Raw genomic sequence first — 27,017 nt, 5'->3', positions numbered from 1 at the left:
CCTGGCGCGTCTCTGAAAATATCCTACCGGCCTTCAACAGCTTAAATTTGTTTGATTCGTGGCACATTTTTTGCAGACAGTTTTGCCTTTTTATAAGGAGTCATCTGTGTGGGTTTTCTCCGGGCACTCCGGTTTCCTCCCACATCCCCAAAACATGCAACTTTAATTGGAGACTCTAAATTGCCCGGAAGTGTGATTGTAAGTGTGGCTGTTTGTCTCGATGTGCCCTGTGATTGGCTGGCAACCAGTTCAAGGTGTACCCCGCCTCCTCCCCGTTGACACCTGGGATAGGCTCCAGCACTCCCCGCGACCCTCGTGAGGATAAGCGGCAAAGACAATGGACGGATGGAATAATTCAACAGACTACAGGAAATGACCAATGTGGCTAAAATGGCTGACTTCCTGTGTCTTTGAAGCATCATTTCTTGATCTGCTTGTAGTTTCCCATTCGATGTCAAGATTTAACACGTCATTGAACCATCACAGGCTCTTTCCCACGCATTTCTAATTCCCCCATGGCGCCTATAAATATGATTTATTTTGGGTTTAAATTGGATAATTGGGCTAATGTCGCACAGCTTGAGCCAGAATAGGAGACATCTGGCGTGGCTCAAAATAAAGAAGCTGTTGCTCGGATACACTGCCCGTGTTGCCGCTCACACTCGAAGCAGCCTCGTGGGGCTCATTCCCAACGGCCAAATCCGACCATGTCCTTACTGCTTGTTTTTTTTTTAAACTTACAGTACATATAAAAAAGTATTTGTCTCACTTGGCATCACAGCACCCGCAGAAGGGGAAATATTCACCAAGTTCCCTGAATAGAAATAGATTGGGGAAGCTACCAATGTCGATAAGCGTCTGTTCAAGATTACCATCCCCGAAGTTCTGTGATCTGTTATAGTGAGTATCAATGACGGATGGTATTTTCTTTTTGTCCTAAAGTGAAACTCCATCCATCCATCCAGCAGGTATAGCCATACTTCCCTTTCCCCGGGCACTTCTTCCAGCTCTTCCGGAGGGATCCCGAGGCTTTCCAAGGCCAGCCGAGAGACATAGTCTCTCCAGCGAGTCCTGGGTCGTGCCCAGGGTCTCTTTCCGGTGGGACGTGCCCGGAACACCTCACCGGGGGAGGCATCTGGATCAGATGCCCTGGCCACCTCATCTGGCTCCTCTCAATGCGGAGGAGCAGCGGCTCGACACTGAACCCTCTCGGATGACCGACCTTCTCACCCTATCTTTAAGGGAGAGCCTGGACACCACGCGGAGGAAACTCATTTCGGTCGGCTGTATCCGGGATCTTGTTCTTTCGGTCACGGTCCGCAGCTCGTGCCTATAGGTGAGGGTAGGAACGTAGACCGACTGGTAAATCGAGAGCTTTGCCTTTCGACTGAGCTCCCTCTTTACCACAACGGACCGATACAATGTCTGGATCACTGCAGATACTGCACCGATCCACCTGTCGAGGTCCCGCTCCATTCTTCCCTCACTCGTGAACAAGACCCCAAGATACTTGAACTCCTTCACTTGGGGCAGTATCTCATCCCCAACTCGGAGAGGGCACAAAACCCTTTTTTTGACTGAGAACCGTGGTCTCGGATTTCAGAAGGTGAGCGCCTGGTGGCCGGGCCTGCACCCGTGGGGCTCGGCCGGGCACAGCCTGAAAAGGGTAACATGGGTCCCCGTTCCCATGTGCTCACCACCTGTGAGAAGGGCCATCGGGGTCGGGTGAAATGTGAGCTGGGCGGTGGCCAAAGTGATCTGATCCCCGGCTCCAGAAACTAGCTCTCGGGACGTGGAAAAAGTGAAACTCATTGGAACCATTCGGAAAATACAAGGCAATGTTCACACTGCAGGAAAAGGTGGGTGGAGTGAGTAGTGGTTAATTTGCAGGAGAAAGAAAATCTTCCCACCAGCAGCTGATCTGAACAGGGCTGATTAGAAATGATGACAAGTTTATTGTAATTCTTCATCTTTTTCCTCGTGCTGGGATCTATGGCCTTAAAATAAAATTTCACTTTCAACAGCAATCACATTGACCAAAATAAAAAAAAAAAAATTTTCTCCCTTCTATGATTTGCTTTATTTCTCGTGATACCCAACAAGATTAAATACAGTTTTTATTTAAAGCTATTTTTTCCCCCAGCATTAATTTGCATCATCGTACACAGAAATAATAGAATAAATAGTTTTAGTTTTTCTTTACAGATAACGTGAAAACAGGTTTTATTCTTGTGAAAATGTATTCAAACTTGCTCCTTAATAAATTAAGATTTTAAAAGTGAACGACACCATAAGTCAAACGGCTCGTCGGTCCGTGTGTCGGAGCTCGAACAGTAACGCTGCACCCTCTCCAGGTCCCTCTTCCACTTCCCAGTTGAGGCAAGCAACCTCGGCCAAATATTTGCGACTTGGACGCAAATACCTTGGGAATTGAAGTGTTCATTTTTGTGTGTGTGTAAAAAATAAGTCTCTTGAGATTGAAAAAGTCACAAATTTGGCAACGCCGACTGTGCTTTTGTAAACTTGCTCCACTCTGTTCAAAGGTATGTTGTTAGTGTAAGCGCGGCACATCAACGAGAGATAATGATTTATCGTCCAACCCTAATTCAAACACATTTTAACGTGATCACTATCTGGCAGCACCTCGGTTCGGGTGTCTGGCTCCAAATGTGAAGTTCCGAGTTTGAATCGATGCTCGAGCCCTCCTGTGTGGAGTTTGCATGTTCCCTCCATGCTGCGAATGTTTTTGTTATTGTTTTTTTTTTTTTTTTTAGCCCTTTTTCGATCTGTTTAGATGGAGCTCTCGTGGGGCTGGAGGTCCAGCTGCGTGTGCTTCCTCTGCTCCAGGATGCGGTTGAGCTCCTCTGTGAAGGAGTGGTAGAGCGGCGACGCGCCGTCGTGGTCCACCTGCCGCAGGAGCACGTAGCTGTTGCCGTTCATCTTGCGCAGGACGCTGGGCAGCGTGGCCGACAGCCCGTTGGCGTAGTCCGCGTCGGGCAGCGGCGGGGGCATGGGGAGCGGGGGGGCGGCCGGCGGGGTGCCGGCCGTGGGAGAGGCCTCGCCGGGAATGATCTGCAGGAAGTCCCCGAAAGTGGGCACCGAGACGGAGCGACGTCCCTGACGTCCGTTGGAAATGGTTTGAAGCTCTATGTGGGAGCTCCCTTTCCTCTCCGAGGACCCCAGGACGTGCAAGCCCTGCTGTTGGGAGAACTTCCGGCCCCGAGAGACACGCCTGGTGCAGAAACTCACGTAAAGCAAGACCACGGACAGCACCAGGCACAGCCCGCCCAGGACAGCAACCAGGCAAATGTACAGGGCCTCCATGTGTCGGGTAGTATAGAGCTGCGGTACCGGGGGCAGCGGGGCAGTGAGCGACGGAGAGGGCTGCCCAACTGTGGACGGGTCCATTGCCGCCGTCGTGCCGAGAAGCGTGGACGGATAAGTCGCCGCCGTCGTCTCTTCCGGCGGAAAGTATGAATCCGTGTGCACCCTTACCGTGTACAAGTAAACCAGGATGGAGACGGAGTTCTCCACGGCGAAGCAGCGGTACGAGCCGCTCTGCCTGCCCCGAGCCCCGATGATGAGGAGGCCGTCTGTGCCCACGCGGTATCCCGAATTGACCCCGTAGCCCCGCAGATCCCTTCCGTCCAACGTCCAGCGCGGCGTCGCCAAGTTGGAGTGCAGCTCGCACTGGAGGAGCACGTCATCGCCCGACATCACCGAGCGCCTCCGGTGGACCACTGCGTAGCCGGTGAAACAGGACGAGTGAGTTTCCGCAGTGACTAGACGCACGTGAATCCATACTAACCGTTTCCAGATTTCTCCTTGCATCCCCTGGTACCTCTCTGGATGTCCTGGGTGAGGTTTGATCTAGAATGAAATGATTCCACAGTGACATCATCCCTTTAAAGTTCTGTGCTGCGTCAAACAAACACTACTTGGAGTTCACAACATGACGGTTAACTCAGCAAGACCATCAGATTAAGTCTAGAATGATCTTTTTCTTTGGCTTTTATTATTTAGGTACGGTTGTGCTTTGCGTCCCCTCGGCTCTCACCTCTCCGCACGTGACCACACCTCCACGCACTCCTGCCCATCCCAGCCGCAGAAGGGATCCCTAGCGAAGACGCAATCGTAACAGGACGTGTACCTCCGACAGGCCGACATGGGGATCTGCACCACCCCCGAGTGGGAGCCCACGTAAACGCATCGCTGTGAGAGGAGGGAAAAAAAACGGGCACACGTCGAATACGGTTCTCGTCGTCAGTTTTGGCTTTTGAAAAAGCGGGGTTACGCTCACAAGAGTTGAGGCTAGGATCAGGCTCTCTATCGGCTGGGCTTGACCGAATAGCTGCAGCTCCTCAATGATGTGCATTTTACCCCCGACGTCCACCGCTCTGTGCAACCAGCCGTCATCTGGAGGGAAACACAACCTCGTCAAAAAGTAGATGATGGGTTAAGACGCAGCTCGTACTAATACTGCTTCACCCGGATGCAGTGATCATCCTCCCCGCCGCAAACATCCCCTCACCAGTTCCCAGGAAGAGGACGGTGTAGACGTTTGCATCTAGAGCCGGCTGGAGGTGCGCGGCGACGCGGACGTAGTTGATGCTCCTCTTGAACATGAGAGGGCGCGCCCCGACCGGACGGACCTGGACGGCCATGAGCGGGTGCCTCCGGGCGAACGTCAGCACGCTGTCAGGGAGGTCCCGCGACGAGTTGATTCCCCGGGACCGGTGCTCGTCGGTGATGCACTGAAGAGACGGGACGGGGCCTGCTGAAGTCTCCGCTTTGCGTGGGTGGATTTGCGACGCGTCGGGTGGAACTTACAGACCCGGGTCTCGGCTCTGGGATCTTGCCCGTGTACTCCCGCCACTTGGAGTCCTGCACCTCCATGTAGGGCCCGTCAAAGGCCTTCTGCACATCTGAGAAGGCATACTGGCAGATGGCCGAGGCTTTGATGTTCTTCCTGAAAGTCAAATTGGTTAGCTGTTAACTGGCTAAAAATTAGCTACTGTATATGTAACCCCGCTAAAATTGGTCCAGGTAAAATTTCAGTATAATAGATTACCAATTAGGTTATAGGTTTTCTTTAAGCAAAGTTGTGGAATATCTGTATAACTGCGTGTGCTGACTTCATTTTCTTTTGGAGGGGTTTGTATTTAAATGTGTTTGATTCATTTGTGGAAAATAAATACTTTTGTTTGTCATTTTATTGTTGTAACCATTGTTTAAGAAGGACAGGAAGTGACGTGTTGAGGAGACATGGGAAAAAGAGAGAGAGAGAGAGAGAGAGAGAGGAGAGAGAGAGAGAGAGAGAGAAAGGTAGGAGTGGTTGTTGGAGGGCAACAAAAGGACAAAGAAAGTGAACGGTGGACATTTATCAATAGTTGATCGACGTGTTCGACAAGGACTGTTGACAGTTCAACTGGGATAGTGTGTCGTTTGAGTGGACTACTCAAATCATGCCGTAACGTGGTGGAGTTAGCCGCTACCACAGGGGCTAAGTGCATGCATGGTACTTGGCTTGGGCGCTAGCAACCAGCTAAAGCTAGCTAGCAAGGCCTGTTTGTTGGACCACAAAGGAGAGGACAAGGGCGCGAGCATCGAGCTAATGCGGCTAGCGAGGCTGTGTTTGGACTTCAAGGAAGAAAAAGCGACGAGGACTGTGAGGACGCCGGACAGCGGGAAAACCACCTTCACCTTTCTTCACTCCTGCCTGGGGAAGCACTGCAGTGACATTGGAGTTTGAATTTTGTTTGCTTGCCGGCTATATTCATATTTGTTTGGGCCCTGAGCATGTGTGCATTGTGTACCTGTTAAATTCAATTTGTTTATTTGACTGTTGTGTATACATGTTTGATTTTTCCATCCTTATTTTTGTTATTAAATGTTCACAATTTTTGTTACATAACCAGGTTTATTATATGACTATCTGCAAGACAGTTAAAATAGTGGTGAGTTTATTTGGTAGCTTGATTATTTAAATTAGGATAATATTAACTCTTAAGGGAAAATATTATTCCAGAGACTTTTGGTCGAGAATTAAATGCACAAGTAAAGAGTAAAATTGTAGTAGGCATTTTGAATAATTAACATTGAGTTAATTTATTAGTTTCGTACTTTGGAGTAAGAAAAGAACTCAGGTGGCTACCTCCTCGAAGTATTTTATACTAGAGAGGCGCTACATATATGTTGAGTGAAGGTATCAGTTTAGGCCGGCTAAAAAAATTAGCTTATGTTTACAGTACTTTGTTACTGTTTGTGCAATAAAGAGATGGAAAGTGCAGCAACAGTTGTGTCTGTCCTCCCTCTATCCAAACCACCTGTTATGGATGACAATTCTTTCTAATACGCAGTGGACGACCTGCAGTTGCGAATCTAAAGTCAGTTGAACTTCCTTCAATCGGTCTGTTTCTCACCATTCCAGGCCAAAGACGCCATACAAGATGCTGCTCTGCGGATTTCGACCACGCAGGACAAAAACCCCGCGCAGGACGTTGAGGTACAGCTCGTAGTCGGGGACGAAACACACGAGCCGGGCCTTGAGGAAGGAGGTCCACTTTCTCTGAAGGGTCCTTTGACCGCCCCAGTCCGTCTGCGGACAGACATGCGTTGCTAAGATTTAAAAAACAAAAACAAAAAAAGAGGCAAATGAGAAAAAAATAGATCGAAAATTGGGAACGGCTACTGTATTTTGCACTGTGATTGGGGTCAATCGGGAGAATTCACAGCACTGGAGTGGAATACTTTGCGAATTTAACATTCCAGACTCACTGCTCACACCCACTTTGTGTTGAAAGCAATTGTCGCTCTCCCTGGTTAATGTGCGTACAGTATCTGAAGGTGTGACGCTGTAGCGGCTATGGAACTGCGCCGACTCTACCGTTATGCCTCAAAGAGCTCCACTGATGTGACCTGCTTCTCTTAAAGGAGGTCGGATGTTCTGTAAACCAAAAGTGGACTGTCTGGGGGCTCGTCCAGAGCCAATGCCAACCAGCGCGGCGTCCTAATGAAACCTCTGAGCCGGAGGAAGAGACGACCTTATTAGTACGGTAGTCGTGGGTCAACAGCGCTAAACAAATGCCCCAAATGTACTCTTTAAATGTGATGAATGAACATAACAGAAAGGAAGTTGAGCTTGTGGTCTGGACCAGAGACGCTGACTGCGCATGAAATGTGGCGAGACGGTGTGGGTGGTGCGTCTGACCTTGCAAACCCGCGCCACCCTGGACACCTTGGTCCGACTGGGGTACGCCATCTGCTCCTGGTTCCTCTCCGTGAAGAAGAAGTAGATCTTGTCGTCGTCGCCGACGGAGCTGTTGACGCTCTCCCGCATCAGAGCCGAGCCCACAAAATCCGCCTCTGAATGTCAGATGGGAAGTCAGGTATGCGTGCACGGGGGAGTCTGGTGAGGAGGGACGCCCGCGGTTACCCAGGAGCCAGCGGGTGGGCGCCTCCTCCGTCCTCAGCGTGGGGAAGGGGAAGTTGCGGCGCACGTCTGGAGAGCTGCGGAACTCGTATTGCGAAGCCGTGAACATCTCGCCGTCTGAGTGGCAAAATGCACGACGACATTGTTCAACTTGTGGCACACATGGTCTAGCCTAGGGTTTAGTCTAAGCAAGACAAGCTTGGCAAAGTCTTTAAAGGTAAAACCAGAAGGGGTTTTGGGATGTAAAAATCAGAACACGTACCTACGAGGAGGCCCGTGTACCCTTTGGCCGGGTCATACGGACACCTGTCCCTGCCGTCCTCGAAACCTGCCGATAAGCTGAAGCGCTCGGAGTCCTTATGGAGATGACGCACAAGAAAAAAAAAAAAACATCCTGTAGGTGTCCCAGACTGCTTTGAGGGACTACGTGTAAACAACATATGGGTGGGACTTACGACATAGGCGCAGAGAGGTCTGAAGGCATTGGTTCCGCAAGCGTACAGGTGAGTCTCGTTGTGGCGCTGCAGGAAGCGGATGTGGTTGAAACACTCCGTCTGCTCACGTACGCACGTCCAAACAAAATGTCAGTGTTCAAGAAGTCTTCCAATGCCAAGCCGAGTGGGAGTGGGGGAGGAATGCACCTTATTGTCTCTTCCTTTGTTCAGACACTGCTTCTTCTGCTCGGGTGACGCGTCCCACACGATCTGCAAACAGTGGCAACATTAGAGATATCGCACACGTCCAATGCAGAAATGATGTCACATCCATCCATTTTCTTTTGTCACTTATCCTCATGAGGGTCGCGGGTAATTTAGAGTGTCCAATTAATGTTGCATGTTTTTGGGATGGGGCGGCACGGTGGATCAGCAGGTAAAGCGTTGACCTCACAGTTCTGATGTCCGGGGTTCAATCCCAGACCAACCTGTGTGGAGTTTGCATGTTCTCCCTATGCCTGCGTGGGTTTCCTCCAGGCACTCCGGTGTGATTGTGAGTGCGGCTGTTTGTCTCAATGTGCCCTGCGATTGGCTGGCAACCAGTTCAGGGTGTATCCCGCCTCCTGCCCGTTGACAGCTGGGATAGGCTCCAGCACTTCCTGCGACCCTCGTGAGGATAAGCGGTGAAGAAAATGGATCGATGTTTTTGGGATGTGGGAGAAAACCGGAGTGCCCAGAGAAAACCCATGCAGGCACAGGGAGAACATGCAAGCTCCACACAGGCGGGGCCGGGATCGAACCCGGGTCCTCAGAACTGTGAGGCCAACCAGCCGCCCCACCGTTCCGCCACGTCACATCCCACCACGTAAATATATTAATTTTATCTTTCGGATTGTATTTTGCCTTCAGACTATAAAGGCCTGTAAAAAAAATAAATAAATGAAAAGATTGTTAAAAAAACAACAAAAAAAAATACACGGAAAAAGAATAACAATTTAGTTGAAAATAACCTTTTCCGTCAACAAAAACTCGTCAGTTGTCATCTGAGGCGAAGCTGCGTTTAATCCAGCAGCCATAAAATTATAAAGGGCACAATTGGATTTACTCGATCTGTTTCAGGCTAAATTTAGTCTGTCCTCTTTTAGGACGAATCTTGTGGGGTTGTGGGGTGGGGTGGGGGGTGTATGTGTGTATAGGGGTAGGGGATCTATTTGGTACTCACTTGGGGGCTTGCGGGTGTGGCGATGTCAGACGCGTTGAGCGCGTAGAGCGCTCCTCTTCCTCCCGCGTATAGAATGCCCGCCTCCTCCTCCAGCAGCAGGGTGCTGCAGTTGCGTGCGGTGCCGCTGAAGCGGGCGCTGCCCAGCAGGCCTGCAAGTATCCAGAGGGTGTCTCAGAAGGGGGGGGGGGGGGGGGGTGTCTTACTGGCGCTAATTGCTTCGTAGCGTGTTCAGGCAATTAGTGAAATCCATTACGCAACCATTGTTTCATGGGCATAGTGATTTAAAAAAAAAAACATCATTTCATCCACATCTGTAACCTTATCTCAGGTTAATTAATTAAAGAATTAATTCATGCATTAATTTGACTGTTGCTTGAATACCTAATTTGAAACCTTTACCCAGTTTTGGGTGGCACGGTGGATCAGTTGGTAAAGCATTGGCCTCACAGTTCTGAGGACCCGGGTTCGATACCGGGCCCCGCCTGTGCGGAGTTTGCATAATCTCCCCGTGCCTGCGTGGGTTTTCTCCAAGCACTCCGGTTTCCTCCCACATCCCAAAAACATGTGACATTAATTGGACACTCTGAATTGCCCCAAGGTGTGATTGTGAGTTCGGCTGTTTGTCTCTATGTGCCCTGCGATTGGCTGGCGACCAGTTCAGGGTGTACCCCGCCTCCTGCCCATTGACACCCCGCGACCCTCGTGAGGATAACCGGCAAAGAAAATGGATGGATGGATGACCCAGTTTTGATCCCAAATTTGAAACCCTAAAACTGTCTTGGTGCCCCAGTTTGAAGACCTAACCGCGACTTGAAGCCGGAATGTGGAATATTAATCCAAGTTTGAAACGTTAATTTGAAACTCGAACCCTTGCTTGAAGCCCTTATTTGAAACGCCAACTGCCGTCGCGAAATATTTATTTGTTAACGTAACCCAGTGAAATGATAACCCGTGCTTGAAACAGTGTGGCGCACGGAACATTTGAGAGCACACACAGCCGTAGTCACATTTCAGGAAGACCTCAGTGTGAACAGTACACTTACTTTATACTGTGTCCAAATTTTATCACCCCCTAAACATCACATAGATACGGATACAAGCTGACACATACATCTGTATCGGTATTGTGCTTACATTTAAAACGAGCTAGTTACTTGTCAATACTAATAAATTTGAACACGTATGTACTTATTTGCTACCGAAGCCAATTGAACGCTGTACCAGTTTTTCAAAGTAGTCCTCTGTGAAATAAGTGGAACATATTACTGTCCACTTTGATTTGTAAGTCCAATGCGCCCGCTTTGTCGTCACAAACCTGTTCCATAACCTGCCTATCCGTATATCTTTCGGCCATACACGTAAGCTGACTCCGTCGGCGTTTGACGCAAAACAGCCGTATGCAACACACTTCATCCATCACCATCCGTGCTTGCTTTTTCGATCTCTGGCTAAATGTTGTCTAGACGTGACGTCACATTCCGGGGCGTTCCGGAACTTGCCGAATCTAAAGGCTCCGTCACACCATGACATTCTGGTCAACGTTCTCTGAACATTTCAATCGTTCTATTTTTCAGTGTTTTCAAATGAGGATGACACATCTGGGGTGTGATTAACGTGTGTCTAACGCATGACTAACGTGTGTCCAACGCACGAGAAGCGTGTAACAGCGACCAAATAAGATACCACTAAAAACCATTAGCGTGTGCTAACGTGTCACTGGCGCACGACGACCGATTTGTCAACGTTAGACGTGCACGTTGAGCGTGTGACTAACCGGTGAATAACGACAGAATAGCGTTTTGCTGGCGTGTAATTTTTACAGTGTAACGGGAACGAAAACGTTGGAAATTTCTTACTCACTTCAGTTGTTTTCGTGAGTTTGAACAGTCAGCATCATGCCGCCTAGACGAAAAAAAGGTGGGGTGCGGACTTCAGCAACTAGCACTGCAAGTAAGAATGCAAAGCCTCTTTCACTAGCAATGTCTTTGGAGGAAAAAGAACCCCAGGAGGAGGAGCATGTCCGAGAAGTAACGCACCATGTGACACCCCCTGGAGACCCTAAACACCATGAAAACCCCAGTGATGACGGTCCCACGGTAACAACCAAGTAACCCTAGAGTAACGACTGACTAACGATAGCCAAACGCGTGCAACGCTCGGCGAACGTTAGTAAAACCTTCCACGAACGTTCTTGAATGTTGTGCAGCGTTTAAAATTAAACGTTGATGAACGCTGGTCTCGGTGAGAACTTTCGTGCATGTTCAAAACTTTTTTTCCGGACCGGCGTTCTCCGTCGAGTCCCAGCGATCATTGACGTTCACTAGCGTTCAAACAACGCTCTTCTGGCGCTATCCCGGCGACCATGGATGACTAGCAACGTTTCCTCAAACGCTATAGAACGCTGACCAGACCGTCACGGTGTGACGGGGCCTTAAGTGACATTTCGAACTAAATTATTTCATTTCGGAAATATTTTTGGATGAAATTTTAACTATATTTGTATGAAAGACAAATAAAATACATTTCCTCTGGATTAGACCTTTAAACATCCTTTCAGATGCTTCCGTGGAATCGCTGTAACGCCCGGTGACATATGAACAAGGTGGCCATCCAATTTCAATTCGGCTGATGCTGCGTCTCTTCCTTTTTATGGCCGCACCGAGATCACAAAAACCACGACCCACTAATAAAACATCATCGCACACCCACACGCTGACAACGGAGATGATGAAGCCCCAGCGCTGATGCGACTTGGCAGTACTGGGACAACTGTCCCGCTGAATGGCCTAAAATTTCGCCTGAGCCCTCTTGCCCCCATTATCAACGGCCCGAGCGACCCCCACCCCCACCCCCCAGCGCCCTAGTCGAAAACAACAACATGCTGAGCATTTTGAAGCTAGGTAAAACTCCAAGACGAAACAAACTTCCAAAGAGGCGGACGGCGCGCCTTCCTGAGTGTTGTGACGTAATGGGAGTGGGTCACATGACCACGGTCCTCCCTGTCGCAACCACTCAGTCACGTGGCTTCCACCTCATGATATCAATCACATTGCATAAACTGTGAAGCTTACCAAACCGGTGGAAAGATGCCCCCCCCCCACCCCCACCCCCCCGCTTGCTTGAACAGTAAAAAAACATTTGGTGCTTTTCATGTGAGCGCTCATCTTAGATTTGAGGGAAATGAAAGAAATAAACACCCCATTGCCTCGAACTTGAACTTGTTAAAGTGCTGAAAAATATTAGACGCAAGGGAGCAAAGACATCCGCTAAGGCCTCAAAAACACTGAGAGAGATAGTTTATAAACAGGCACGTGCATGGGCATTCTAGGAGGGAGGTGCTCAAGATAAAAAAAAGGGTACTTATCGCCAAAATTATTCATACAATTTAGAAACAAAACAGTAGTAGTAGTAGTATCTATTGAGCTGATGTAGTTATTTTCGTGATTATAAGCAACACAGTCAGTTATGCAGCTATGATTAAAGAAGGGGACGACAGTAATTTCCAGCCTACAAGCCGCAACTTTTTCACATGCTTTAGCGTTAAACTCTTTCTGTGTACCGTCTTTCTTGGTAAATATCTTGTGTTTCAATGTAGCCACTTGCGTTTTTTACACAGCTGCGGCGTACCAAATGGTATTTCCTTTACAAATGTGCTCGGTAAGGCTTGTAACCAGGTGCGCTCTGTAGGCCGGGAATTATGTTATTTCAAATAGCATTTTTTTTGTGACAAAAATGAGACCAAGCTAAAAAAAAATTATGAATTCAACTATTACTTGACCTGTAACCAACACAACAAAATTGTATAAAATTAGAGGGGAAGTAAAAAAACAAAACAATAGACACAATGTGGTTGCACAAGTGCACACACCTGCTTAATAAATGGCGATGTGGCTCTGTTCAATATTAAGCAATAGCATTCAAAGTCATGTTAAAGGGGGATCAGCACACACCTGCTACCATTTAAAATGCCTTTGATTAACCCCAAACAAATGAAAGCGGGAGCATATACACAATTATCCCAAGCATTCAAATAAATACCCCTCAAATATCAAAATACTTGTTTTTGAATTGATGACAGAGAACAAATATTTTTAATTTCCTTTTAATATTGATTAATAAAGAAAATAAGGGGTGACAGCAGCAAAAAGAACACTTAAAAAAACTTGGCTACAGGGCCAGGTGCTTGAGCACCAGTTGTGGTCTATGTGTGCAGGTACCAGATGAAAAAATCTTGACGAAACAGTATTTTCACTGACATTTTGGGTCAGATTCTAATCTCACCTGTTGAAATTAACTCGTTTTAGGAATGGCTGTCTTTTGCAGTGGACCATCCTTCATATTGTACCGCCAACGGCATGAACACAAGCTTTTTATAAGCTAACACTGTTCTGTAAAAATGCAGCCCTATGGGGGCACAAACCAGTGCAATCTCTAGGCCGGTCCCAAGCCCGGATAAATGCAGAGGGTTGCGTCAGGAAGGGCATCCGGCATAAAAACTGTGCCAAACAAATATGAGCATTCATCTAAAGAATCCCATACCGGATCGCTCGTGGCCCGGGTTAACAACGCCCGCCCCCGGCACTGCTAACCTGCAGGGCGTTGGTGGAAATTCAGCTACTGTGGGTCGAAGATAAAGAAGAGGAGGAAACCGGATCCAGCGTCAGAAGAAAAAGAGGAATGCACAGAGCCTACAACTGAGTGTAGGGACTTTGAATGTTGGGACTATGACAGGAAAAGCTCAGGAGTTGGTTGACATGATGATTAGGAGAAAGGTTGATATTCTGTGCATCCAAGAGAGCAGGTGGAAAGGTAGTAAGGCTAGAAGTTTGGGAGCAGGGTTTAAATTATTCTACCACGGAGTAGATGGGAAGAGAAATGGAGTAGGGGTTATTTTAAAGGACGAGCTGGCCAAGAATGTCTTGGAGGTGAAAAGAGTATCAGATCGAGTGATGAGACTAAAATTTGAAATTGAGGGTGTTATGTATAATGTGGTTAGCGGCTATGCACCACAGGTAGGATGTGACCTAGAGTTGAAAGAGAAATTCTGGAAGGAACTAGATGAAGTAGTTCTGAGCATCCCAGACAGCGAGAGAGTTGTGATTGGTGCAGATTGTAATGGACATATTGGTAAAGGAAACAGAGGTGATGAAGAAGTGATGGGTAAGTACGGCATCCAGGAAAGGAACTTTGAAGGGCAGATGGTGGTGGACTTTGCAAAAAGGATGGAGATGGCTGTAGTGAACACTTATTTCCAGAAGAGGGAGGAACATATAGTGACCTACAAGAGCGGAGGTAGAACCACGCAGGTAGATTATATTTTGTGCAGACGATGTAATCTGAAGGAGGTTACTGACTGTAAAGTAGTGGTAGGGGAGAGTGTAGCTCGACAGCATAGGATGGTAGTATGTAGGATGATTCTGGTGGTGGGTAGGAAGATTAAGAAGACAAAGGTAGAGCAGAGAACCATGTGGTGGAAGCTGAGAAAGGAAGAATGTTGTGGGGCCTTCCGGAAAGAGGTGAGACAGGCTCTCGATGGACAACCGAAGCTCCTGGAAGACTGGACGACGACAGCCAAGGTGATCAGAGAGACAGGCAGGAGAGTACTTGGTGTGTCTTCTGGTAGGAAAGGGGAGAAGGAGACTTTGTGGTGGAACCCCAAAATACAGGGAGTCATACAAGGAAAGAGATTAGCGAAGAAGAAGTGGGATACTGAGAGGACTGAGGAGAGGCGAAAGGAGTACATCGAGATGCGACGTAGGGCAAAGGTAGAGGTGGCAAAGGCTAAACAAGAGGCATATGAAGATATGTACACCAGGTTGGGCATGAAAGAAGGAGAAAAGGATCTCTACAGGTTGGCCAGACAGAGGGATAGAGATGGGAAGGATGTGCAGCAGGTAAGGGTGATTAAGGATAGAGATGGAAATGTGTTGACTGGTGCCGGTAGTGTACTAAATAGATGGAAAGAATACTTTGAGAAGTTGATGAATGAAGAAAATGAGAGAGAAGGAAGAGTTGAAGAGGCAAGAGTGAAGGACCAGGAAGTGGCAATGATTACTAAGGGGGAAGTCAGAAAGGCACTACAAAGGATGAAAAATGGAAAGGCAGTTGGTCCTGATGACATACCGGTAGAGGTATGGAAGCAATTTGGAGAGATGGCTGTGGAGTTTTTGACCAACTTATTCAACAGAATACTAGCGGGCGAAAAGATGCCTGAAGAATGGAGGAAAAGTGTTCTACTTCCCATTTTTAAGAACAAAGGGGATGTTCAGAGCTGTGGGAACTATAGAGGAATAAAGTTGATGAGCCCACAATGAAGTTATGGGAAAGAGTAGTGGAGGCTAGACTCAGGACAGAAGTAAGTATCTGCGAGCAACAGTATGGTTTCATGCCTAGAAAGAGTACCACAGATGCATTATTTGCCTTGAGGATGCTCGTGGAAAAGTACAGAGAAGGTCAGAAGGAGCTACATTGTGTCTTTGTGGATCTAGAGAAAGCCTATGACAGAGTACCAAGAGAGGAACTGTGGTACTGCATGCGTAAGTCTGGTGTGGCAGAGAAGTATGTTAAAATAGTACAGGACATGTATGATGGCAGCAGAACAATGGTGAGGTGTGCCTTAGGTGTGACAGAGGAATTTAAGGTGGAGGTGGGACTGCATCAGGGATCAGCTCTGAGCCCCTTCCTGTTTGCAGTGGTAATGGATAGGCTGACAGATGAGGTTAGACTGGAATCCCCTTGGACCATGATGTTCGCAGATGATATTGTCATATGCAGTGAAAGCAGGGAGCATGCAGAGGAACAATTAGAAAGATGGAGACATGCACTGGAAAGGAGAGGAATGAAGATTAGCCGAAGTAAAACAGAATATATGTGCGTGAATGAGAAAAGTGGAGGGGGAAGAGTGAGGCTACAGGGAGAAGAGATAGCGAGGGTGGACGACTTCAAATACTTGGGGTCAACAATACAGAGCAATGGAGAGTGTGGTCAGGAAGTGAAGAAACGGGTCCAAGCAGGTTGGAACAGCTGGCGAAAGGTGTCTGGTGTGTTATGTGACAGAAGAGTCTCTGCTGGGATGAAGGGCAAAGTTTACAAAACAGTGGTGAGGCCGGCCATGATGTACGGATTAGAGACGGTGGCACTGAAGAAACAACGGGAAGCAGAACTGGAGCTAGCAGAAATGAAGATGTTGAGGTTCTCGCTCGGAGTGAGCAGGTTGGATAGGATTAGAAATGAGCTCATTAGAGGGACAGCCAAAGCTGGATGTTTTGGAGACAAGATTCGAGGAGAGCAGACTTCGATGGTTTGGACATGTTCAGAGGCGAGAGAGTGAGTATATTGGTAGAAGGATGCTGAGGATGGAGCTCCCAGGCAAAAGAGCGAGAGGAAGACCAAAGAGAAGGTTTATGGATGTGGTGAGGGAGGACATGAGGGCAGTTGGGGTTAGAGAGGAAGATGCAGGAGATAGGCTAATATGGCAAAAGATGACACGCTGTGGCGACCCCTAACGGGACAAGCCGAAAAGAAAAGAAGAAGAAGAAGAAGAACACTGTTCTGTAAACCTAATCTGTATACCGCATGAAAGTGGCTAATTTGATCATTTTCTTCAAGCGAGAGCCCAATTAAATTCCATTTCCATTATCATTCAGAAATTAGGATTAGGATTTGAACCCTCATCCTCAGAACTGCGAGGCCAACGCTCTACAGCTGCTCTACCGTGCCGCATTTTCCATATGTCCACTTCAATTAAAGCCCAAGGTAGAAGAAGAAGCACCCCTCCAAAGGTGGCCTCAGTTCTGCACCACTTCAAACACGCAGCAATAACGTGCACAACCCCCGAAACGCGCACGAGCAAAGCAACGTCACTTTCTCCGTGGCTATGTTGACACAAACAGTTGCGCAAACACGGCAGCAGCGGCTCCAGGCAGCGCGCGTGAGTCATGCCGACGCTCCGGCGTGGATCTGGTCACAAAAAATAAACAAATATGATAAAATAGCGGCTGCGTGATGCAACTCCGCTGACGGCAAAATGATGGAGGCAGCGTCCCCGAGGCCCCGAGGAAGGATGGATGGCGACCTTGGTTGTGTTTATGCAGGCTTTGGATGTCAGAGGGAGTCAGAATAACACAAACTTGTTACAAGATGCTAAAACTTGTACATGACACAGCGACGGACACTCACTGGCCACAACATTAGGTACACCTATGGTGAAATTTGGCAGCCGGAGACATGGCCAAGATGACATGTGCAAAATGATACAGCAAGTCTGACATTTTAGTTTGAAGGTTCATGTTGATCATTTCTAACGAGCCGTTCATTCAAAAGTCGGCCTCCAAAGCCAGTGTCATGACATGACATAAAATTGGAATGGCATGTCTAATACAGTAAAGAAGATAAGTATTTGAACACCCTGCTACATTGCAAGATCTCCCACTTCGAAATCATGGAGGGGTCTGAAATTGTCATCGTAGGTGCATGTCCACTGTGAGAGAGACAATATAAAAAGAAAAATCCAGAAATCACAATGGATGATTTTTTGCAAAGATTTATTTGTGTGATACAGCTGCAAATAAGTATTTGAACACCTGTCTATCAGCTAGAATTCTCACCCTCAACGACCTGTTAGCCCGCCTTTAAAAGTCCACCTCCACTCCATGTATTATCCTGAATCAGATGCACCCGTGTGAGGTCATTAGCTACATAAAGACACCTGTCCACCCTGTACGATCGGTAAGACTCGAACTTGTAACTTGGCCAAGACCAAAGAGCTGTCCAAAGACACCAGAGACAAAATTGTACAACTCCACATGGCTGGAAAGGGCTACGGCGAAATTGCCAAGCATCTTGGTGGAAAAAGGTCCACCGTTGGAGCAATCATTAGAAAATGGAAGAAGCTAAACATGACGGTCAATCTCAATTGGATGGGAGCACCATGCAAGCTATCACCTTGTGGGGTCTCAATGATCCTTAGAAAGGTGAGGAATCAGCCCAGGACTACACGACAGGACTTGGTCAATGACCTGAAAAGAGCTGGGACCACCGTTTCCAAGGTGGACTGTTGGTAATACATTAAGACGTCATAGTTTGAAATCATGCATGGCACGGAAGGTTCCCCTTCTTAAACCAGCACGTGTTGAAGCCCGTCTGAAATCTGCCAATGACCATTTGGATGATACAGAGGAGTCATGGGAGAAAGTTTTGTGGTCAGGTGAGACCAAAATGGAACGTTTTGGTCATAATTCCACTAATATTGTTTGGAGGAAGACTAATGATGAGTTCCATTGCAAGAACACCATCCCTACTGTGAAGCATGGGGGTGATAGCATCATGCTTTGGCGGTGTTTTTCTGCAGATGGGACAGGAGGACTGCACTGTATTAAGGAGAGGATGACCGCGGCCATGTATCGTGAGATTTGGGGGAACAACCTCTTTCCCTCAGTCAGAGCATTGAAGATGGGTCAAGGCTGGGTCTTTCAACATGACAATGACCCGAAGCACACAACCAGGAAAACCAAGGAGTGGCTCCGAAAGAAACATATCAAGGTTCCGGTGTGGCTTAGACAGTCTCCAGACCTAAACCCAATAGAAAATCTTTGGAGGGAGCTGAAACTCTGTGTTTCTCAGGGACACCCCAGAAACTTGTCTGATCTAGAGAAGATCTGTGTGGAGGAGTGTGCCAAAACCCCTCCTGCAGTGCATGCAAACCTGGTGAGCAACTACAGGAAATGTTTGACCTCTGTAATTGCAAACAAAGCCTACTGGACCAAATATTATCACGTGTTCAAATACTTATTTGCAGCTGTATCACACAAATGAATCCTTAAAAAAAATCATACATTGCGATTTCTGGATTTTTCTTTTTAGATGATCTCTCTCACAGTGGACATGCACCTACGATGAAAATTTCAGACCCCTGCATGATTTTTTTAAGTGGGAGAAGTTGCAATATAGCAGGGTGTTCAAATACTTATTTTCTTCACTGTAAGTAGACCCACAAACATTTTCAAGAGTCCATGTCCGAAAAGACACGCTATGGACACATGCAGCAAATCTTAGCCCTTGACAATGTGCACTGGTTTGTGAAATTACTCGGAAGTTTGATGTTAGATGAGGATTTGAGGTGATCGCTATCACGCACACAGCCGGGTGCACGCGCGCACATATTTCATCACATCGAGCTGTATGCGCGTGTTTAAGTTGGGCGTGTGACAAAGTGACAGTTGATCCGTCACAGGTGGCGGTTTCAGAGCGTGTTCAGACAAAGAGCGAGCCGCCATGTGGGGTCTGGATGATGATAAAGCCTGTGTGTGTGTGTGTGTGTGTGTGTGTGTGTGTGTGTGTGTGTGTGTGTGTGTGTGTGACTTCCTGCGTGACTCAGAGTTAGTCACTTGACTGGCAACAGAGCGTGCGGAACACAATAAGCGACGTTGGGGACAAATGCCGCAAGGGGAGGGCCGACGGGATGGCTTTTGGGACAACCGTCACTCATTTTCACCCAATGATCATGTAAGGGAAGAAGACGAAGAAGACATTTAAGTAACTGGAGACGGTCTTGTGATGTATTCACATGCTCGCTCTCATTTCTTCATTGTCTTAGTTCAGCGACAGTATTTACACGCAATTTTTAAGGAAAGGGTTGTGGGCGCCTCCGGACTTCTTTTGAAAATTCATCCCCCTTACAGCCAGTTCCAAATGCCTGCCAAATTTCATGTTGCTTACAACATGATATTTGGCAGGCATTACATGTTTTTTTTTTTTTTTAAGCGGCTATTTTAGGGTCATGTTGATTATTTCAGGGCTCCTTCGAATTTGTTGGAGATTCAGCCCCCGAGGCCAGTTCCATGAAGCAGCATGAAATTTGGAAGCCAACAAAATAATCTCATGAAACCCATGTTTGAAAAGACTGAAGTTGTCTACCATTTTCAATTTGGTCATTTCCAGCAGTCCTTCCAAAGTGAACCCATCTGCAGTTATTTTGTGCCTTTATTACCGTAATTTCCGGCCTATAAACCGCAATTTTTTTTCACATGCTTTCAACCCTGCGGGTTACGCAGTGATGCCGCTAATTTGTATTTGCCGCAAAAGATCAGGCGAGGGGAAAAGGTATGAGTGACACCCGTGGAATATATGTGCAGAGGAAGTGAATTTTACCCATATGTTTTTTTTTTTTTAACTGGCCCTGTTAGTGCTGCGGTAACGCTGTGCTTGCAGGTTGCTGCTCTGTTACTGCCATGTCTCAGTTATTTTTACTGGTATGTTGTTTTTTAACCAGACCTGTTAGCACCGCGCTAGCATTAGCATCTTGCTAGCTTGTTGCTGCTGTGTTACTTCCGTGTCTCAGTGATTTGAGTATTTTTTTTTTCACCGGCCCAGTTAGCACTGTGCTAGCGTCAGTGCTGTGGTAGTGTGTTGCTGCTGTGTTACTGCCGTCTCTCGGTGATTTTTACCGATATTTTTTCTTTTTAAAACCAGCCCTGTTAGCGCCGCGCTAGCGTTAGCATCATGCTAGCTTGTTGCTGCTGTGTTACTGCTGAGTCTCAGTGATTTAGGTATGGTTTTTTTTTTTACCAGCCCTGTTAGCACTGTACTAGCGTTAGTGCTGTGCTAGCGTGTTGCTGTTGTGTTACTGGCGTGTCTCAATGATTTTTACCGGTATGTTGGTTTTTTTTTTTTTACCCAGCCCTTTTAGCACCGCGTTAGCGTTAGCATCGCGCTAGCATGTTGCTGCTGTGTTACTGCCGCATCTCAGTGATTTAAGTATGTTTTTTTTTTAAGCGGTCCTGTTAGTGCTAACGTGTTGCTACTGTGTAGCTGCCGCAGCTGTTTTTTTTTAAACCTGTCCTTTTCGTGCTACTGTGTTGTTGCTATGTTAAGCTAAGCTAAGCACTAGCGTTAGCACTAGCATCTTTCTGTTGTCTTTCATTGTAAATATCTCGTGTTTCAATGTGGTCACTTGTGGCTTTTACACAAGTGCGGCTTATGTATGTACCAAACGGTATTTCCTTTACAAATGTACTGGGTGAGGCTTATAACCAGGCGCGCTCTGTAGGCCGGATATTATGGTACTTCAATCAACCGTAAATCCCACGAGGTTCACAGATCATCTCCCGACTGAGAATTGAAGTACAAAATGGTGCATGTTTTTCACAACCAGCGCTCGCAGTTCAGTAACTTAACATTTTTTTTTTCTCCAGCTTGTCTGGCGACTCATCAATATTTCACACCCGCATTACTTCAAGTCTGCTTGCAGAGGCAGAAGCAGGTCAGGTTTGTGCTCGGCTATGTAAGTCAGGTGATGGGGAGGCCATTCCGAGGAAACAGATTTTTGTATACAATTTAAAAATATTAATTGCCATTAAGTACAAAACTAGCTTCGACACCTCAAGATGCTGCCTAATAAGACAAGCCTTAAGTTCAAAGGTGAGTTCAATTCTTGAGCTTTTTAGTGAATTATGGCTAATAAGCTTCGACAGAAATGTGTTATGCAAACTCCCATCATGAATCAGCCGGGGTTCACTGTGATATTTTATCTTCAATTTCCACCAATGACATCCTGCATTGTCATATCGATGTTTTGTCACGCTATAACCTCGAAGTGCCTGTTTTTTCTCAGTCAGCGCTCATAAAAAGAAGAAAAAGAAGTGCGGTCATTTGAAAGGATGGAGGATCTGGATTTTTGCCAAAGTCATCATCCACTAAAGCTCGTTAGGTGGCCCTCATTTTATTTTTATATTTTTTTTTTACAGTAGGCCTACACATTTTCACAGGCGGCTTACACAAGCCGGAGGAGTTTTTCGCTTCCTGGGACGAATGCCGTGGCGTGTCCTTGCACTCCCACTCGCGCAGGCCATCTGTCAAACATACCGTCTGTTTAATTCATACGGCGTGACACGTCCACCCACGACGACGGCCGTGCAAATGAGGACGCTCGTTATAAAATGTCGCCGGCGTACACGGCGAGTGACATGTGTCACCGCTGGCGGAGAGGGGGGGGGGGGGGTGGAACATGTCAGCCGCACTGAACCGAGCGCACCCCTGCAGCACAAAAACAAGCGCCCTCCCTCAGAAAGTGGGTCAAGGACGACCTCTTCAAACCCCACGCTCGGTTGAACGCAAAAGTCTGATGAAACCTTTCAGGAACAGCTCGACGGCGCTCGTTAAGCTCTTCGTCTCGATTAGAGTTGCAGTCAGTGCGACGCTGTCAGGCAGCCATTCGTCGCAGCAGTCGGGATGACAAAAGCGGCGCCGGCGTCGCTCTTTAAGATAGGCGGCCTGACGAAACCTCGCGCCACGAAGCGAAACTTTGAGATCAGACCCTGGTGATGTCAAATGACCGCCTGTGAACAATTAAAATTGGACGCGTAACAGTAGGAATCCACCAAAAATCAATGTTTGGTGTATAAATTGCTTTTGAGGCAACGGAAGGGAAGAGAAAACATAAAAAGTGCTTAAATTGAAATGGAAAAAAAATTGCAAACTTCAAGCAATAAATTCTCCACTAAATGTAAAATACAGTAACCAACATAACAAATTAAAATCAAAATAAATATTGAAGATAAGATAACGGTTTGAATCTTTTCCTCTTTGCCTTCTTTTTAGCAAAGTGCAACATCAATTGTTCTTTTTTCTTATTTTGAGGAATGTGAATAATTAATTTTTCCTCCTGGAAGTGTGACATTGATTGTCTACCTTGTTTTTAAGACAACTGAGATTACTAGTTTGTCTTTTTGTTTGTTAGATCAGCATCTATTTTTTTATTTTTGTTTTTACTTTTTAGTCAGGAGAAACTGCCATCAATAATTTTTATTCTTTTCATTAAACTGCTGGATCAATAAATAAGTTGTCTGCTTTTTAGGAAATTGAAACAACTTTTTTTTTCTTCTTTTGGGGTAATTGCAACATATAAACTTGTCCTCTTTTTCTTATATAATGATGTTATTATGTATATTTTTGCCATTCATTTGTTTTTGTTTCAGGCCAGTGTAACATTAATAGCTTATTGTATTTAATGGAAAGTGTAACCTCAAACGTTTTCAATTTATTTCAGTAGTAATCATCCATTCATTTTCTTAGCCGCTTATCCTCACAAGGATCGCGGTGAGTGCTAGAGCCCAGCCCAGCTTTCAATGGGCAGGAGGCGGGGTACACCCTGAACTGGGGACGTAGACAACAGTGGCACTCACAATCACACCTCGGGGCAATTTATCCATCCATCCATCCATCCATCCATTTTCTTAGCCGCTTATCCTCACAAGGGTCGCGGGGAGTGCTGGAGCCTATCCCAGCTGTCAACGGGCAGGAGGCGGCGTACACCCTGAACTGGTTGCCAGCCAATCGCAGGGCACATCGAGACAAACGGGTACAGTCACAATCATACCTAGGGGCAATTTTGAGTCTTTAATTAAGGCGAGATCGAACCCGGGACCTCAGAACTGTGAGGCCAACGCTTTTCCAGCTGACCCACCGTGCCGCCCAATAGTCATCGTTTTAGTGAAAATGCTACCTCCATAGCTTGTCTTCTTTTTAAGAAGGTTGAATGAACATCAATAGTTTCTCTTCTTTTTAGGGAAGTGCAATGTAAATCATTTGTCAAATATGGCCCGTTTGGAGACAAATGCAACAGTAACAGTTTGAATAATTGTGATATGAAAGATTAACACAATAATTTCATCTGTTACAGTTTGAGCTTCCACGTTCCACTTCCATGTTAATTGTGTTCCGCACCCCCCCCCCCCATTCGCTCATTTTCCTCTAAAACTCCCAATACATTCAGCTTCGCACTGCTACTAAATACGCATTTTCTGAGACACGCAATTAATTCCAGGCTTTGGCGTCCCACATGGCATGACCCGACGGGCCGTATCCGAGCTGACATCTGCGATGCAGAAAATGACTTCTCCGCATCCTATCCTCCGCTCGCCGTGTTCTCGTGGCTGCGAACGTGAGGCTGAGCATCGGCTCAGGATGCTGCCCTGCTTGTTCCTGCCCTTCGCTAATAATACTCGTCCCCAGAGAATCACACCAGGGAGGGGGAGGGTGTCGGAGTTCCCCTTTCCTCGCTGCAGCTCTGCCGCAGTGGTGAGGGAGGGAAAAGGTGAGTCGGGGCGACCAAACGGACGACGGGGTCCGGTAGGGAGGGGACAAAACGCACGGACGGACGCCGATCGTTAAATATTTTGCCGAGCCGCGTGATGTAGGACAGGACTTGGGAGACCGTGCGCCCGCCTCCGGGGGCCGAAAACTGTGCCAGTTGCTCAGTGTTGAGGCCAGCAAGCATGCGGTATCAAATCAGGCCACAAGGTGTGTGTGCGTGTTTTGCGCCTCACCCTTGAGGAAGACGGTCGTCCGAGGGGTCACATCCACGTCTGGAGACGCGCTGAACGGAAAGGCCCGGAGCCGGGAAACTCCAGCCAAGAGGAGAACGAGGAGAAGTCCCTTCTGGTGTCCCACGTTGAAAAAACATGTCCAAATTTGCATCTTGAGGGACTCTCCCACTGATTAAAAAAAAAAAAAAAAAAACACTAACAGGGAAAGACAACCGACTGTTACATGAGACCCACATTCTGGCGTCCATTTCACACAAACATTGACCCGCCTGTGATTTTCACACAGAACCCAGCAAAGTGGGGACACAGTGACAAAACATTCCTGCAATAGGTGAAATCCAAAATGCACATTGATCCTTTGCACGCAGTCTATTTAAACTGATCAAAACACACTTTTTAAACACTTCTATTTGAATTCCAGACGTAAAATGAAATGAATTAAATGAAAATAAACGAGTTTGACACCCCTGCCTTAGAGTATTAAGGGCGGCACGGTGGACTCAGCTGGTAAAGCGTTGGCCTCACAGTTCTGGGGTCCCGGGTTCAATCCCAGACCCACGTGTGTGGAGTTTGCATGTTCTCCCCGTGCCTGCGTGGGTTTCCTCCGGGCGCTCCGGTTTCCTCCCACAATCCAAAAACATGCAACCTTAATTGGACACACTAAATTGCCCCTCGGTGTGTTTGTGAGTGCGTCTGTTTGTCTCAATGTGCCCTGCGATTGGCTGGCAACCAGTTCAGGGCGTACCCCCCGCCTCCTGCCTTTTGACGGCTGGGATAGGCTCCAGCGCTCCCCGCGACCCTCGTGAGGATAAGCGTCGAAGAAAATGGATGGATGGATTGGAGCGTTTGGAGGTGGGAAGTGAAGGGGCGGGTTTTCAACTTTACACCCTCCTTCTGGGAACTGCGGAACGCCATTCACAAAGGTGGAATCCCCCCTCTGATACTACCTCCAAAGGCAGGAAATTGGCATGTTGTTTTCCAGCTGTACTTCAATTGAACTGTGTATGAATGCCATTAATATGCTATTATTACATAAGAGGCTTTTGGGGGGGGGGGGGGATGAGGATTAGGAATGCTTGATCAGATTTTTTTTTTTTTTTGGTTAGTTTATAGGATGCCGAGACATGATATATCGTAAAACACATGCATGTGATTTCTTGGAGGCATTATGCCCCCCCTTCCCACCCAGCCCCAGCTCACCCCCCACATTTTAATATATATAATTAATATAATTTAATAATCCATCTTTTTCAGCACATTTCTTGGCCTCTGTGAAATTACCTCATTTTACGGACGAAAGTGTCTCATGCAGTGCGGCAGCCCCAATCACGCCCCACTGACTGCTCGGCCAATGGAGAGCTGGGCTTCGTTGCAGCTCAGCTTACCTTTTGTCTTAAGCATGATTATGCTTAAGCCACCATATAAGACCAGTTCTTACGCCCAGGAACTTAAACCAGGTTTGGTGCTAAATTATGTGCTGATAAACTCGGTCACACACACATTTTCAGAAATAGGCTGATAACTAAATATTTACATCACGGCGAGGAGATAATGCAAAGACCCAAGAATTTTTCTACAAATATTCATCAGTCAATTTTCCATAATTGTGTCCCAATAAAGTAACAACATGTGAAGGTTGTACATCACGTATTGCATGTATTTAAAGTCAATGCTCGCATATTTGCTGAGCGTAAACTGTATGAAAAAAAGGGAGACGGTGTTTTGCATATGTAAATAAAAATTCTGCTGACATAATTCCTCGCTTCTTCCAACGTTTTTCACGAAGTCTATCCTTCACACGTCCTATGTACTTTCGGAGACCGCTCCTCCTTGTAATGACGGCTTAATTAACAAACAATTCACACAGAACGTGCGGGAGCTTGTTGGGAGATCTCACTGGACCAAAAAGGAAGTGGCTGCTAAGTGCGCAAAAACATCTTTGCTTTTAATTTTTGCAGAGACGAAAAAAAAAAAACACGCACACAAACAACAAGCTTCCTCCAGATGAGTTGTGTGCTTGTATTCGGACACTTTTTCCACACTAAATCATAATACAAAAGAAATGACTCACCTGCTGTGTGCACCTGTGCGCGCGGACCGACGAGCGAGCTCCCTCTGCAAGTCTGCTGCTCTTTGCTCTGCTTCGCTACGGCATCTTTCAACCATCATGGCCCCTCCCACCCACGCACGAACACTCAACTTGTCCAATGCCCACACAAGCACAATGAACAATGTCCGTGCATGAGGTTTATTTTTTGCATCTACTGTCGTTCCATATTTCGTCCCAGTAGTATTTAATAATCACTGAAATTTTTAGGGATAAACAATGTATATAAACCCAGAAATATCACGATAAGACACTAATGCTGTTTGTTATTTTGCATTTTTAATCAACATTTTTTTTATTACATTTTAATGTAAATATTCCAAACTTAAATTCTACAAGCATTTATAATTATATTAAGATAGGTTTACAGTGTTTGGCACTTTTTAGATCGCAACAACTCTGAACTACACATCCCACAATGCATCTCAGTGTATGGCGCTTCGCATGTGTTTGTGTGCAGTAGCAACTTGAGCTCGGGTAATGTAGCCATGCTATCTCG

At 46.8% G+C, this 27,017-nt stretch overlaps 1 protein-coding gene and 1 long non-coding RNA gene across 2 annotated transcripts; one reads left to right on the top strand and one right to left on the bottom strand.

Moving 5' to 3' along the window:
• Nucleotides 1–33: 33 nt before the first annotated feature.
• sema4gb (sema domain, immunoglobulin domain (Ig), transmembrane domain (TM) and short cytoplasmic domain, (semaphorin) 4Gb) lies at nucleotides 34–26,558 on the bottom strand. The gene is made up of 15 exons (XM_061810056.1): nucleotides 26,483–26,558; nucleotides 24,412–24,579; nucleotides 9,089–9,237; nucleotides 8,074–8,136; nucleotides 7,888–7,986; nucleotides 7,695–7,788; nucleotides 7,436–7,549; nucleotides 7,211–7,365; nucleotides 6,423–6,598; nucleotides 4,831–4,969; nucleotides 4,532–4,754; nucleotides 4,301–4,416; nucleotides 4,058–4,212; nucleotides 3,809–3,870; nucleotides 34–3,740 (listed from the first exon to the last, which is right to left on the bottom strand). The coding sequence occupies exons 2-15, from the start codon at nucleotides 24,560–24,562 to the stop codon at nucleotides 2,791–2,793; spliced, it is 2,646 nt and encodes an 881-aa protein (XP_061666040.1). The 5' UTR covers nucleotides 24,563–24,579; nucleotides 26,483–26,558; the 3' UTR covers nucleotides 34–2,790.
• LOC133495438 (uncharacterized) lies at nucleotides 20,041–23,278 on the top strand. The gene is made up of 3 exons (XR_009793566.1): nucleotides 20,041–20,337; nucleotides 20,558–20,634; nucleotides 21,280–23,278. It is a non-coding gene; the product is annotated as an uncharacterized LOC133495438 (long non-coding RNA).
• Nucleotides 26,559–27,017: the final 459 nt, after the last annotated feature.

The sequence above is a fragment of the Syngnathoides biaculeatus genome, chromosome 22 (assembly GCF_019802595.1).
Source record: "Syngnathoides biaculeatus isolate LvHL_M chromosome 22, ASM1980259v1, whole genome shotgun sequence".
Lineage (NCBI taxonomy): Eukaryota > Metazoa > Chordata > Actinopteri > Syngnathiformes > Syngnathidae > Syngnathoides > Syngnathoides biaculeatus.
The sequence above is the reverse complement of the archived record's forward strand: the minus strand, read 5'-3'. Positions and strand labels throughout refer to the sequence as shown.

Excerpts from the sequence above, each read along its gene's own strand:
- sema4gb (XM_061810056.1), bottom strand. The coding sequence starts at position 24,562 with ATGCAAATTTGGACATGTTTTTTCAACGTGGGACACCAGAAGGGACTT. Across the intron at positions 8,137-9,088 it reads CCACACCCGCAAGCCCCCAA|ATCGTGTGGGACGCGTCACC; the intron begins GTGAGTACCAAA and ends CACTGTTTGCAG. Across the intron at positions 7,550-7,694 it reads GTACACGGGCCTCCTCGTAG|ACGGCGAGATGTTCACGGCT; the intron begins GTACGTGTTCTG and ends TTTGCCACTCAG.